The following is a 13,902-nucleotide window of genomic DNA, read 5'->3' as shown; positions in this document are numbered from 1 at the left end:
AAAAAAGTTCGGTGACACCATGTTTTCTTTTTATTTTCTTAAAGCATATTACGAAACCTATCTTCTCATAATTTATTTCAAAATTCTATCTCATAGAACTTTTTTTATGTTTTTCCATGAACAAACTAACCAAATTTAGGCAATTTTCAACGACTCATAGCTTAAAAATTACCACGGTGACCCATACTTTTTATTATATTTTTGAAAAATGCATAGTAAAATCTTCATTTGGGCAAATTATAACAAAAATTCTGTCTCAAAAAACATTTACTTATGATCTACCTTAAGACAGTTGTATTGTTTCTCTATGATGTTTGAATACTGATTTTATACTTTATTATCGTCACGGTAAGCAATTATATATGTAAGGGTTGTTGACATACTTTTTTTCAATATTTAGGAACTGACACACAAATGAGAGGTCTAGCTATCTATAAAACTAAGTTAAATCCTCTACTTTATTGGTTTGATGCCATAATTCAATTGAGTGATATTTTTTTTTCTTTTCAATTTACCTTGGAGGTCAGTAAAAACATTTAATACTTTGAAACATATCACTCTGGGAAACTAATTCACTTGTATGAAGAAACATTTCCTTAGAATTTCTTCATCACTCATACCCCTACCCATAGTTTGATAGCCCAAATAAGCAATTAATGTATTAACCATGTTAACCAGGTAACTGTGTTTCCTTCTTATTCAAACACACTATATCTTAATCCATTAATATAACAAAAACACACTTTTCCCCAGTAGCTTTAATAACACAAAAACGACAGTTTAATACGTGGATTCAGAGTATCCAATTCCAATGGATTATATGTAAATCCGCTACCGTCTGCTTCCATTAGGGTTCTCGAGAACATTTCTGGTTCCGTATTTGTTAACGATATAACACCCGGACAGGAACGATATTTTCCTGCTTTTATATCCAAACAAAAAGGCTCGCATGGCTTATGATATTTGTCTGTAACACTAATGAATGCCTGACTCATCCCTGAGCCAGGATTTTTAACTCCAACGAAGGCATAAACCCACTGTGGAATAGAAGCATCATTAGCAATATAGCTTCTATATGTTCCGTGGTATGTAATTCCATTCGATTGAGCTATTGCTACAGACTTTGAACATAAATCATCATATCCGGGTCCTAAATATTCACAACCACCTATTACGTTTTTCCTAATAGATTTGTGTACTGCATTTCGAACAATTATTTTAATTGGAACATAAACCCAACCATTGTCATCACCCGAAAGAACGGTCAATCCATTTTGAGGTGTAGATAAATGGTTGGTGGTTATTTTCCTTGGTGGTTCGAGAACACGTCTTCGTGGTTCGTTTGCCTCAACGCTTACACATTTGTCTGAAGAATAATCACATTTCAGAAATGGAGAGTTCAGACATGAAGGACATTTTGCAAAATCGTCATACCTATAGATATGATTATGAAAATAATCGCTATACCCATCGACATTCCTCATTGGAAACAGTCGATCCATATATCTATCGGGTTGGTGAAATTTATTTTCGATAATGGTGTAATCATCTTGTGGATCGATATTACGATGACGTAACTGCGAACAAAATTTTTCCCAAACTGCATCGATAAAAGCATGATGAATCCAGAAGAATGGATCTTGAGAACTTGTATTGAAATTGTTCATTTGACCACCAATGAAGGCATGGACCATATTATGCATACTTTCAACATTGGTTTCGGGATCAGCCGTAGGAGTGGTAATTTGAACATGATGTTTTTTCGCTAACATACGATCTATAAATTCATAAGAAATTGGATTCCCAGTTTTACCAAGATCTCGAACCAACGGAATATTTCTTATTGTCTTCCATCCTGCAAATGGTCCTTCTTTTATTGGACCTTTGCCATTCCCAAAGAACTCTGATGTAAACATGACAGATTTCGTAGGGTCATGCATATGGTGGTCTAACCTTGAATCCCAGTAACATAATGTTACATTAGGGTTAACTCTTCGGAGAAGCTCTTCAAATCTACAATACATACATATTAATTATTGTTTACGTGTTTTTTTGTTCTTAATTTTGCTATATATAAATGAAGTACGATACAAAGTGAATTAACAACAACAACAAAACCAGATCACCGATGAAAATTAAGAAAGGAAAGTTCCTTATCAAATCGCAAAAAACAAAAGCTCAAACGCATCAAACGAATGAAAAACAACTGTCGTATTGCTGACTTGGTACAAACATTTTGTTATGTTTCGGTATTAAATGACATAGTAATACTCTTCATGTCAGTATTTGATTTCTTTCACTCCGTTATGGTTTAAGTGTCACAAAACGTCATATATACACAAAATCTTGTCTGACAGGCCTGACTTATAAATCTACATTTTTAGTTGAGGGTTCTTTCAACCCCTTTCATAACAAGAAGATTAAGTTGATAGAGAGTATGTTTTGTTCATCAATCTAATGTAGTGTGTACTGAGGAATATAGAAAAGGTACAATAAAGGCTGAAGATACCGACGAGACATTAAAACCCCATCTCTCAAAGGGAAACTGACAATGTTATGACTAGAACTTAATGAATCTAGACAAAATACATAGTCCAACTTTTAACTATATAAAAAATACTTAGTATGATTGCCAATGTAACAACTATCTACAAGAGACCACAATGACACAGACATTAACAACTATAGGTCACTGTACGTCCTTCAAAAATGAGCCAAGCACATACCGCAAAGACAACTTCTAAAGGCCCCGATATGACAATGTAAAACAATTATACTTACTTTAAAATATACATTTTATGCCAGCCAAAAAAATTGGAACCAAAATGAATAGACTTCACTGCTTCGTTTGTATGGTAATCAGCAAAAAAGTCATAAACACTAGGAGACATAGACTGAAATAATAAAACTCGTGTATACTTAAGTAATATTTAGTTACTACTTTTAAATTATTTTCTTGGTTGAAATCACAAAGAAACATGTGACCTATAATTGTTTACTTTTATATATTGTTATGTGGATGGAGAGTTGTCTCATTGGCACTCATACCCCATCTTTCTATATCTATATATCTTTAATTTTTAAGGTTATTTTCTAAGTTATTGTCCCTGTAAGAAAATATTGTCCAAATAATTGCTGTATTTCTGCATAAATCATAATCTGTTAATATAATATGATTTACATACAAAACAGGTTAATAGCAAATGTAAACTTTTAAGAACAATGACATACGAGTATGATGTGTGCCTTGTGGTCGGGTTGTTGTCTCTTTGACATATTCCCCATTTCCATTCTCAATGTTAAGTAATAAATCGTGTGTATGTTGTCTGCTCTATGGTCGGGTTGCTGTCTATTTGACACGTTCCACATTTCCATTCTCAATTTTCAACATTACCTACTTTATCATTCTTTAAAGCGTTGATAGCGTCAACCATTTCCTGGAATTCTTCTCTCGTCAACTGTCTGCACTCGCGTCGAATCCGTTTCGTTGGATGCCAAAAGAAGTCTTGTCGGAGTCTCAGTTGCATGTCAGGGCCGGTGTTAGGTATCCAATCTGGGTTGTCGAACTTTGACAGTATGCACCTATATTCTTTTTCAGCATCTTGATCTCTGCATTCCAATATAATACCTGGATACTGGGAAGTTATGACCTCAGAAACAATTAAAAATCCAGAATTGAATAAAACTACCAATACTAACTGTGCATACTCCATTGTTGTCTGAAAAATATATTTTGGTTTGCTTATTATTTTACTGCATGAAAAAGGGAAGAATGAAGTATGAAATTTCAATACAAAAAAAATACGCAGCATGTTATAGATACCAAAGAGTATCAATGATACATGACTTGCAATATACGTCCGTCCAAAATTAAGAACCTTTGAGTTCAATTTGTCATTGGAGTCAGATACATATATTGTAGTTTTTATTAAATTCACTCACTATTTTTATCGCGATTATCTACATCTTGGTATTATTTACTCTTATTACTGTGTGTCGTTTTCTCGTTGATGTTTATTCCGCTTCTCACTTGAAAAACATAAAATAGATGCTTACTTCTACGTTATTTGTCTCTTTGGGGAATTTGATCATTAGCAATATTAATAGGAAGAAGATTATGCTCACCATCCCGTTGCATCTGAGATCATCCCTAGTTTTTTGTTGGATTCGTGTTACTTAGTCTTTATGAGTTTTCTATGTTGTGGTTAATGTACTATGGTTAATCTGTATGATTTTTTTTTGTTTTTTTGTTTGTTTTAGCCATAGCGCTGTCCGTTTGCTTTTGATTTATGAGTTTGAATGTCCCTCTTTTTATCATGCCACATCTTCACCTGTGGATTGGTATTTGATAATCGTTAAAGAGTGTCATTAAACGCTTCAATTACTTTTTTTCTTAAATATTAGTTTTTATCTTTTTTGAAAGTTTCCTTAACTGAAGTCTAAAGTAACAGATACGATACAATATGTTTTAATTGAGGTGAGCAAAGGATTAATGTTCGTTTTTCAAATCAGTTTCGTACTCACAAAGTTGCACTTATCATTTCGATCAATCAAATTATTGTTTTTCATGCTGATGATTTTTAATAGCTTTTAAAGAATGTAAAAACATGTAAGATTAGTGTAAAGCAACATGTATACGCAAGTGATTTGCATAATGAAGAAGTACACAGAAAATTAGCATATATCTAAGGTATTTGAAAACAACAGATGTGTGTTTCATCTCCTGTATTTCATATTATGACGCCAAACAGGGTTTGCAATGATTGGCCTAGAGAAGCTGAACTTCCGAATATAACTATTTATATTAGTCGATATCAATTTACTGTAATACAGTTTACATGTTACAATAATAACATTTGATATAAAAAAAAAAAAGAAGATTGCCAATGAGACAACTATGATCCTCAAAAGACCAAAATGACACAAACATTAACAACTATAGGTCACCGTACGGCCTTCAACAATGAGCAAAGCCCATACTCTACCCATATAGTCAGATATAAAAGGCCCCAATAAGAGATGTATGTTTCATTATAATACTTTATTCTGATTGGCTAACTGCACATCACATGTTATTCCTCGAACAATTGCATCACTCAATAAAACTTTTCATTCATGATAAAACGTGGTCCCACAATAAAGTGCAGAGGTGAATCGAAAAAAAAAGTTATAAAATTCGTGTTTCCGTGATCATAGCTAAAAAATGTAATTATAAGTATTGAATGCTTCTTTTTGTAACTTCATAGGGTTGAAAAAGATTTTACACCCCAATGAATTTACAAAAGAGGCATTCAATTTACTCAAGTAAATAATAATTCAATCAAACATTTTTAAGGTAAACTCGTTTTGATTTTCAACACATCATAATAAAGGTGTCTCATCGATTCTGAGAGAATGATAAATTTTCATAAACTTTTAAAAATAATATCACCTAGCATTGCTTTCATTAAATAAAATACATGAATATACATATAAATAAATATAAAGCATGGCCTCATAAAATATGAAAATAACGTCGGAAAGTCATTCGCTTTTTCCGACTTCATTTTAACCTTCCGCCTGATTTGACAAGTGTCACTGACGAGTCTTGTAATGACCAAATCATCATCTGACGTAGAATATTAAAATGTTCATTTTAACTTTTATATTTTGTATCGTGTTCATAGTAAAATTGTCCAAAGAAATAAGTCCAAATGACGTAGATGAAGGTAGATACATGTACATGTATATACATGTACTAGGTTACTGTACAGTCCGCTATAGATCCCTTCAAGACCGCCAACACTGAGCGAAACCCCTACTGTGTAATAAGCTATAATAGTCCGCGAAGTGTTGGTTACATTTATTCAACGTCCAGTGGTAAATATTTTATGCATATTCAGGACGAGACGAAACTTATAATCCACACACTAGGTTCATTTAGATTCATGATTTAGATTGATGTCAGTTATTAGTTTGTTCGGGAATAAGAACGGGACTCATAGACTGCCGTTAAGATGATAAGTGTGGTACCACGGGGTATCAGATTTAATATATTCCTTTCAATCGGATGTGGCTGCGTATATATACATCCAAGCGGATTTCCCACTCTATCAATGTTTTGCTACCATATGTGAAGAATCATATGAATTATCATAAGTACTATAATTCCAGTCAACTCAAGAATACAAGCAACCCCTTGGAGAGTTTTAAAGTTTTTAACTGTTGAATGGCAAGATTTCAATCCGTAGCAGATCAAATTAATAACTCTTTATCATGAACCACGAATATCCCTTAACCCCCCCCCCCTTTTTTTTTGTGCCAGGCACTTTAAATGTGAATACTATTAAAAGTTATCTTTTCTCACGATGAAAGTTTTTCTGTGGAGATTTCAATGAAAAGGCGGGCATAAATGGGCTACGTTACAGAGAGTAAAATCGTTTAAGAAAACAAAATGACTACATTATTCTTTCACGTTATCTACTTAAGTATTATTACTTTAAAGAGGCAAATAAGAAATTATACATGTTTGTACTTTGGCCAATGATTGTTAGCAAACGTAGTTGTTCTCAATATACGTAGGGTCTTCATAAATTATCAGGGTCGATACGTATACTATAGGCAAATATCCAATTTTTAAATTTGCCACAACACTAAAAAAAAGTACATTATTATGAAATAATAACTTAAACGGCTAGTTATTATTATGCTAAGCTTATTTCTAGTCATCTAGTTTGTGTTTCACTTTCCCTTTTAATCCTTGGAATGTACATTTATTATGCGTTTCTTTACATTTTATTATTACAATTGTACTTCTTAAATACCATTCCGAGTGATAGACTGTACATGAAACATAACATTTTATTCTATTCATCATTTCATAGTTAATTTAAATTAACAATAGGCTAAAAACGAGTTACATCTTCAAATGATACATTTATAATTAGCGTGATGAATTGGTAAATTCAGTATTTCTGCATTCAGTTGTTAAGGGTTGCAATAGACCATACATGTCCGCAACATTTCGATCTAAGATTTAATATGAAGAAGATACAAATTAGGTAAAATAAAACATGAATTATTATATAAAAACTTTCCCAACAATAAAATTGAGAATGGAAAAAGGTAAATATGTCAAAGAGACAACCAACCGACAAAAGATCAGTTAATTATGAAATGCCATCAATGGGACTTCAACATTGCGAGAAATCCTGCACATGGAGGCGGGCTACGACTAGTCCCCTAAACAAACACATGTACAAATTCAATGGACGTCAAAATAAACTCACAAACATATAATACTAAAAATTACAAAAATAGTACGTAACGCGTCTTTGCTATTATTTTGTATTTAAACTAGCTTTAGGTAACGGAAAGTACACTCAGAACTGCATTTTTATCCTGTAGCGTATTGTTTGATATCCATAGTTTGTTCTGATGTAGATGGTTTGGCGCCCGGTACATGTACCTTTTCCAAGTCAAGTGCTTGTAATTTAAGCTCATCTTCTTTTAATGTTATTGTTTTTTTTTAAATAGACCAGGACCCTAAATTTCGCTTTAACAGAAGAAGATAAGTGGAATGGTGAATTTTATTTTACATTTTTATTTTTCTATTTTACAAATCTATAAATAAATTTGGTGAATTTACTGTCTTTTGATTGGTTAAAAGTATTAGTTTTATTTTCAATGTTGTCAATTTTTATGGCGGACGTTGTGTATTCATACGCCAACATGTGTGTACACGTTGTAATTATTAATTTAGAATAAAATAATATAAAACGTTCTTTGAGTCTTACTTTTGAAAGAAATTAATTTATAATGAATGGCAATAATTTATTTTGAATTTATTGACCCATGAAATTATTTTTTGACTCTTCATATTGAATAATCCGCGAAGTGGATTATGTAAAATGTGAAGAGTCAAAAATTAATTTTATGGGTCAATGAATTCAAATTAAATAATAGCCATTCATTAAATGTCATGAATGTAAAATGTATATTTCAATGCTTTTTTATGAATACATATATATATTTAGCAAGTCTGATGAATTTATAGAAATCAGGAAAAGTGCTTCAGACCTGCATTGTTTTTATTTTTCCATTATGAGCTATTCAACGAGTCAGACACGCTTGCACCATTTAAAAATTATAGTCTTTTAATTAAAATGAAATTACAAAAAAACATGTACGCCTCCTTGGTTGTGATTCAATTTAACAAATGGATAAAAAGCAGCATGTCACGTACACAATGTAGATTGGTTCGGTGTTGTATATCGTTACACAAATGTCAATTATTCAGTTGATAAACGCCCTTTGTACTGTACGTAAAAATGTTAACTTTTCAAATAAGGAAGTAAAAAATCCGCATGTATGTTTTAAAGCAGACAGTACAATGAATGATGGGAGCCATTTTTTGGAAGTTTAAACTGAAAATAAAAATGTATTATAAATCTTTAGAATTATATAATCCTTCAGAGGTTTGTGCAATAATTGTTGAGTTTAAACTGTTTTATAATTAAATTTTGGATATACATGTAACACGTCATCTGATTGGCTGAATGTGTTTTGTCTATAAGAGCAAACAAATAATTCTGTCATGTGACCGTCATGTCATCAACGCTTTTTAATGACCTACTCCTTAAAAATGAAATTTTGATTAAAATTATGAGGAATGACTTATATTTTATCTGTCCATTCTAAAAAGCATTAAAAAAAGGGATACACAGGTCGAAATAAACTATAATTTCTTCATAAGTAATTGTCAAAAAGTTGTATACTTTCATTTGTTTTGAAGAGTAAGGTACTTGCTTGAAAATGTTTACTACTTTATTTTTAATTTTGGGATAGTGATGCTTCAAGTCTTTAGTTGTTTATGTACTCGACACTTTTCTTACCTCAACGAAAAAGTGCTGTTGACCCTGTGAACCGCAGTTTCACTAACAACATGGTTTTACCGTAGCTGTATTTTACAACACTTTTAGGAATTTTGGTCCTCAATGCCCTTCAATTTCGTACTTAAGTTGGCCTTTTTAACTTTTTTGGATTCGAGCGTCACTGATGAGTCTTTTGAAGACGAAACGCGCGTCTGGCGTATTAAGAAAGTTTAGTCCTGGTATCTATGATGAGTTTATTTGTTTGTTCATCAATCTATATAAACTCCTCGGTAACAAAATTGGTTATTTCCTATTCATTAGGAAATCCAATATATACTGTTACGTTATTAAAGAGGAAATCTTAAATATGTATAGATCTGTTCAGTGTCTTACATTGCAACATAAAACGAAGATCGTGATCTTCCTACACTCACTCTACTGGATAGACAACATGCATTAGTGTCCTTCCTAGCATTACATAACCTAGCCTGCAAAATTTTCATCAAAAACTGTCTTCATATTACAAAGCCTTTTCTGTCAGCAACAAAAAGGGTACTACCAAATCTAATGGGTGGGGTGAATTTCTTGAGGATAATTGATGTTTTAAAGTTGATTTATGTGACGCAGGGTCCGCTTCTCCTTCTGTAACAACTCAAACCATCCCGGCGTGGTTTATGTGGCTCATTCGTTAGTTTTGTGTGTTGTATACTGTTGTTCTATCGCAATTTTTTGTCTCTTGGATTTTAGCGTTTTGTTATGGCCTTGTCAGTTTGTGTTCGACTAATAAATTCAAATGAATTTTTTTCTCCTGTTTTATTGTGTATCTATCTGTTAAAGAATTGACTGGTTCTTTGTGTATGTAAAATAGTAGGAATGCCTCTCTATTGGTGTCAGCCAATCAAAAGAACGGGTTATAATGTGAAACATGCACGCAATTTAAAATTAGTAAATCATTCACTATACATCGTTTGAAACTAAAGGTTGGTGAATGCAAGGATAATAATCGTTTCTTTCTTACAATGGAAACAAACGAGATAATCAAAAACTCTTAATAATGATATAAAACTCTTAGTGAAATGTGATCATTTTGATCCCAAACTATTGAAATACATGTACATTGCAAAGTTTAAGATTGAGCATGTATGTCTACTAACATAAATGTTTTTTTATTGTTGTCAGTGCAGTTGTACTACGTGTATCAATTTTGAATACATGTACAATGTAACATATTGCACTGCATTTATGCATCTTGTAAACAAACTTAACACCCACATGTGTTTTTCTGAAAATTAATTATTGTGTTTATGTCTTTAAAAGAATTGTGTGTGTATGTCAATTGATTTTTGTGTGTGTATGTCATTTGATTTTTCTCGATTTTTTCTGGACAATTTTTTTGTAACTAGTATAACTGAGAACATAAAATGAAAATATGGTATGATTACCAATTAGACATCTCTTGATAAGAGAGACAAAATGACACATATATATAGGTCACAGTAAGGACTACCTCCGAATCACAAATGTTAAATCATTCAAACAAGAAAACTTCCGGTCTAATTAAATAAATGTAAAACAAAATTAACGAAAAACAAATATGTAAAACATCAGCAAACGACAACCACTGAATTAAAGACACTGGACAGGTACATACATAAATAATATGGCAACTTGAAGGTTAAACATATTAGACTTTCTTTGGTACTATATTGTTTTGCTTGTCTTTTAGAGAAGTCTAATGAAAACTATGTATCTGAGCTAATTCCCCTTATGAAGGAAATTCAATTGCAAAAAATAATAGTTAAACTTCAAAGTTACTACTATTTAAAAACATATTCACTGAATAATTACTCTAATTATCAGCACGATCATTTAATTTGCAAATATCTGGAAACAGTTGTGTGTTCTTTGTGCGCTGGGACTCGAACTCATGCTATTACGATATCGTGGCAAAACTACCGGCACTGTGTCCACATAGACTGAATCAAATATGTAGCCTTCTGTAATCTAGTGTAAACTTTCTTTGTCTTTAGAATCCTAGTTTTAACATGATACACGTTAAGTTAGGCATTAAGACAGCAGATTAGCTAATTTAATTGTCGAAAAGGATTTTGATTTGTTTCTCACTCTAATATTGGTGACTGTATTTCACAGTAGTTATCATAAAGCAACTTCATAACAGCACACGAAGACATAATAGTTTCCGTGACCAGCACGTCCTGGTACAGAACATTATATTAATTTAATTTCAGTATCAAAATTGTCTAATTCCACTTGACAGCTTCACAGTTTTAAACTAAAAACACTAAGGACAATAAGGACAAATTGCGCAAAATTTGTTGTAAACTGGTGTTTTCAATATTACTAGTATAAGATTTGTAGAAAGTACCACTTATGATGACGACGGCGACGAATGAAAACATCTCACGTTTATAAATATTTATATGAATAAAATGATGAGTGCAAAATTTGACAGAATGAAGCTACATAACCACATTTTATTCATACAAAAGCAAAATATCATGAAGGACCTTGAGTTACTCATAACAAGCTGTTTTCAGTGTGCCAACTATTTTTCCAGCTAGAAGACTGAAAACAACAGTCAGCTGACAAAAAAAGGGTATGTCAATTAATGATCGCATCCAATGGCATTATGCAAAATGGCTTTGTTTGATGAAGAGGAGAAAATATAATACCAAGACACAAAGATGAAAGCAGATGTTTATGACGTCTTTACACTAAATCCATTGGATGTTGGATATGTACTGAATAATTATTATGTCTAAGATGTAGATTTTTTTTATTAGTTTTAGTGGCTTTGAACAAGCTGTCAGTAATAATGAGTACTCTCAAATCAGTACTTAGTGTTTTTTTGTTGTTGGGATAAACACGTACCCGGTCATGTGTTTTGTTAGATTTATTTCTCTGTGTATCCATCTGATGAGTTAAGTCTTTTTCAATTGATTTTTAATGTTCGTTCTTATGTTGTTCTGTTACACCGCTATCCTCGGTTAGGAGAGGGTTGGGATCCCGCTAACATGTTAAGCCCCGCCAGAGTCTGTAGGTATGTTCCTGTTCCTAGGCAGGAGCCTGTAATTCAGTGGTTGACGTTTGTCGATGTGTTACATATTTGTTTTTCATTTATTTTTGTACATAAATTAGGTCGTTAGTTTTCTCGTTTAAATTGTTTTATATTTGTCATCTCAAGGACTTTTATATTTGACTGCGGTATGGGCTTTGCACATTTTTGAGGGACGTACGGTGACCTGTCATAGTTGTGAGTTTTTGTGTCATTTGGTCTCATGTCTCTTTAGCATTCATACCACATCTTCTTTTTTTATATTTAGATCCAATAAACTGTTTCTGATTTTCTTTTGTAATTAATTTTAGCCTCCCCCTCTTTTTTATTTAATATTTCTCTAAATTTACGCACGTATTGGTGCCTAATACTAAGCTTCCCTTTGAAATTATTAAAAAGAATTAAAATGATCAATTTCTTCCGTGGCGTCAGGAAAGAGTCAGAACAGCCATTCATTTTTAAAAAAACAGTTACGATACACAAAAGTCGAAAAGAAGGCGATGAAAGAAAATAAAAAATGCAAAGAAAAATTAAATCCGAAAAAAAGGTTAACTTACCCCTAAAACGTCTCAGATTATTAGAACTTATTTAAATCTATGAATGGCTTCTTATTCATTTTGCATGTTGTGAACGTGCAACGACACAAATAATGTGGACAAGAAAGGATTACAAAAAGCGTCAATAGCATTGTATACGTCGCTGCCTCATTACAAGTCATTTAACATATATATTTTATACATGTGTTGGCTAAACAATGCACAAATCAATTCTTCAAAAAGATTAACAAAAAAATGGAGTTTTACGTGTTATATATGTCTGGGAATAATAAGATTTATTTCAGTATTAGTTAAGATTTTTATTTCTGAAGTACCTGTGTTAGAACCAGCGTAACGAGGGTTTGTGTTTTTCTATCTTACTTGTCCCAAGCCAGGAGCATGTAGTGCAGTAGTAGTTGTCTGTTTCTTGTTGTTATTTTTTTTTATTTTAAACATAATTCAGGCCTTTTTTTCCCATACAAATTGTTTTTGTCTTTTTGGGGACTTGTATAGCTTTTTATGCTGTATGGGTATTGCTCCATGTTGAAGGTTGTCTGGTGACCTATGGTTTTTAACCTCTATTCATCATTGATCTTTGGAGAGAGGTTGATCAATGGAAATCATACCTCATCCTTTTATTTTTATATTTCCTTTTTCTGTGTAATAATTTGATTGGGGACAGTCACTGCATGTCTATTTATTAATTGTATCAAATTCATTCTCATTAGCCTTAATGTAAGTTACATGAAATTTAAGAACCAATTCCTGACAATTATATGTTAATACTGCATGTAAGTATTTTTACAGATGAATAGATGAATGACCAATATAATCCTAAATACTTATAATGTTATAAGGAAACTTGGAGTATGCCTTATATTTTCTTTGTGGGTCATACAAAAAAACTCAACCCATTGCACTACTCAATCCATTATTTTCATTCTCAATGCTATAAAAAAAAAAACGGAAATTATTACTCTCGGAGCAACATATTTCATAACAAAGCCACCTCAAGCAAAAATACCAATATATTGTTTTATTCTTTCAACATAAACATTGACACAAGAAAGTTTTTTGTCATACCATGTTTTCAAAATTGCAGTCAGATGACGGTATATGGAACGCGGGAAGCACATTAATAGATAATCACAGTTTATCGGCGACAATGATAGATTATCGGTCGACCATTATAGATGTACGGCGTAAAGTATACTTTACGGTCGACCATCATAGATGGTCTAATTAATGTGACTCGCGCGCAGACAATGATAGTTACTTCTTTGATAATGCATTAACAGTCGATAAGGTGAATTGTTTCGACAATGATAGTTAACCTCGACCAAGTGAATTAAAACACAAGTCGTAAATTTGATAATTTTAGATAAAATCGGAATTGCTAGCCATTTGTAAAATCGATTTTGATTGGCGGTCAACTTTT

At 32.2% G+C, this 13,902-nt stretch overlaps 1 protein-coding gene across 1 annotated transcript; it reads right to left on the bottom strand.

Moving 5' to 3' along the window:
- Positions 1-756: 756 nt before the first annotated feature.
- Positions 757-12,571, bottom strand: LOC134684024 (tyrosinase-like protein 2). The gene is made up of 4 exons (XM_063543317.1): positions 12,486-12,571; positions 3,399-3,719; positions 2,782-2,894; positions 757-2,013 (listed from the first exon to the last, which is right to left on the bottom strand). The coding sequence occupies exons 2-4, from the start codon at positions 3,711-3,713 to the stop codon at positions 759-761; spliced, it is 1,683 nt and encodes a 560-aa protein (XP_063399387.1). The 5' UTR covers positions 3,714-3,719; positions 12,486-12,571; the 3' UTR covers positions 757-758.
- Positions 12,572-13,902: the final 1,331 nt, after the last annotated feature.

This window comes from Mytilus trossulus, chromosome 9 (genome assembly GCF_036588685.1).
Source record: "Mytilus trossulus isolate FHL-02 chromosome 9, PNRI_Mtr1.1.1.hap1, whole genome shotgun sequence".
NCBI lineage: Eukaryota > Metazoa > Mollusca > Bivalvia > Mytilida > Mytilidae > Mytilus > Mytilus trossulus.
Note: the sequence above shows the minus strand (reverse complement) of the source record. Positions and strands in the feature narration are given on the sequence as shown.

What these genes read in the sequence shown, in the direction of transcription:
- LOC134684024 (XM_063543317.1), bottom strand. Translation starts at nt 3,713, where the DNA reads ATGGAGTATGCACAGTTAGTATTGGTAGTTTTATTCAATTCTGGATTT. An exon ending in ACGCTTTAAAGAATGATAAA is followed by an intron (nt 2,895 to 3,398) that starts GTAGGTAATGTT and finishes TTATTATTTCAG; the next exon opens with TCTATGTCTCCTAGTGTTTA. An exon ending in CATAAAATGTATATTTTAAA is followed by an intron (nt 2,014 to 2,781) that starts GTAAGTATAATT and finishes TATGTATTGTAG; the next exon opens with ATTTGAAGAGCTTCTCCGAA.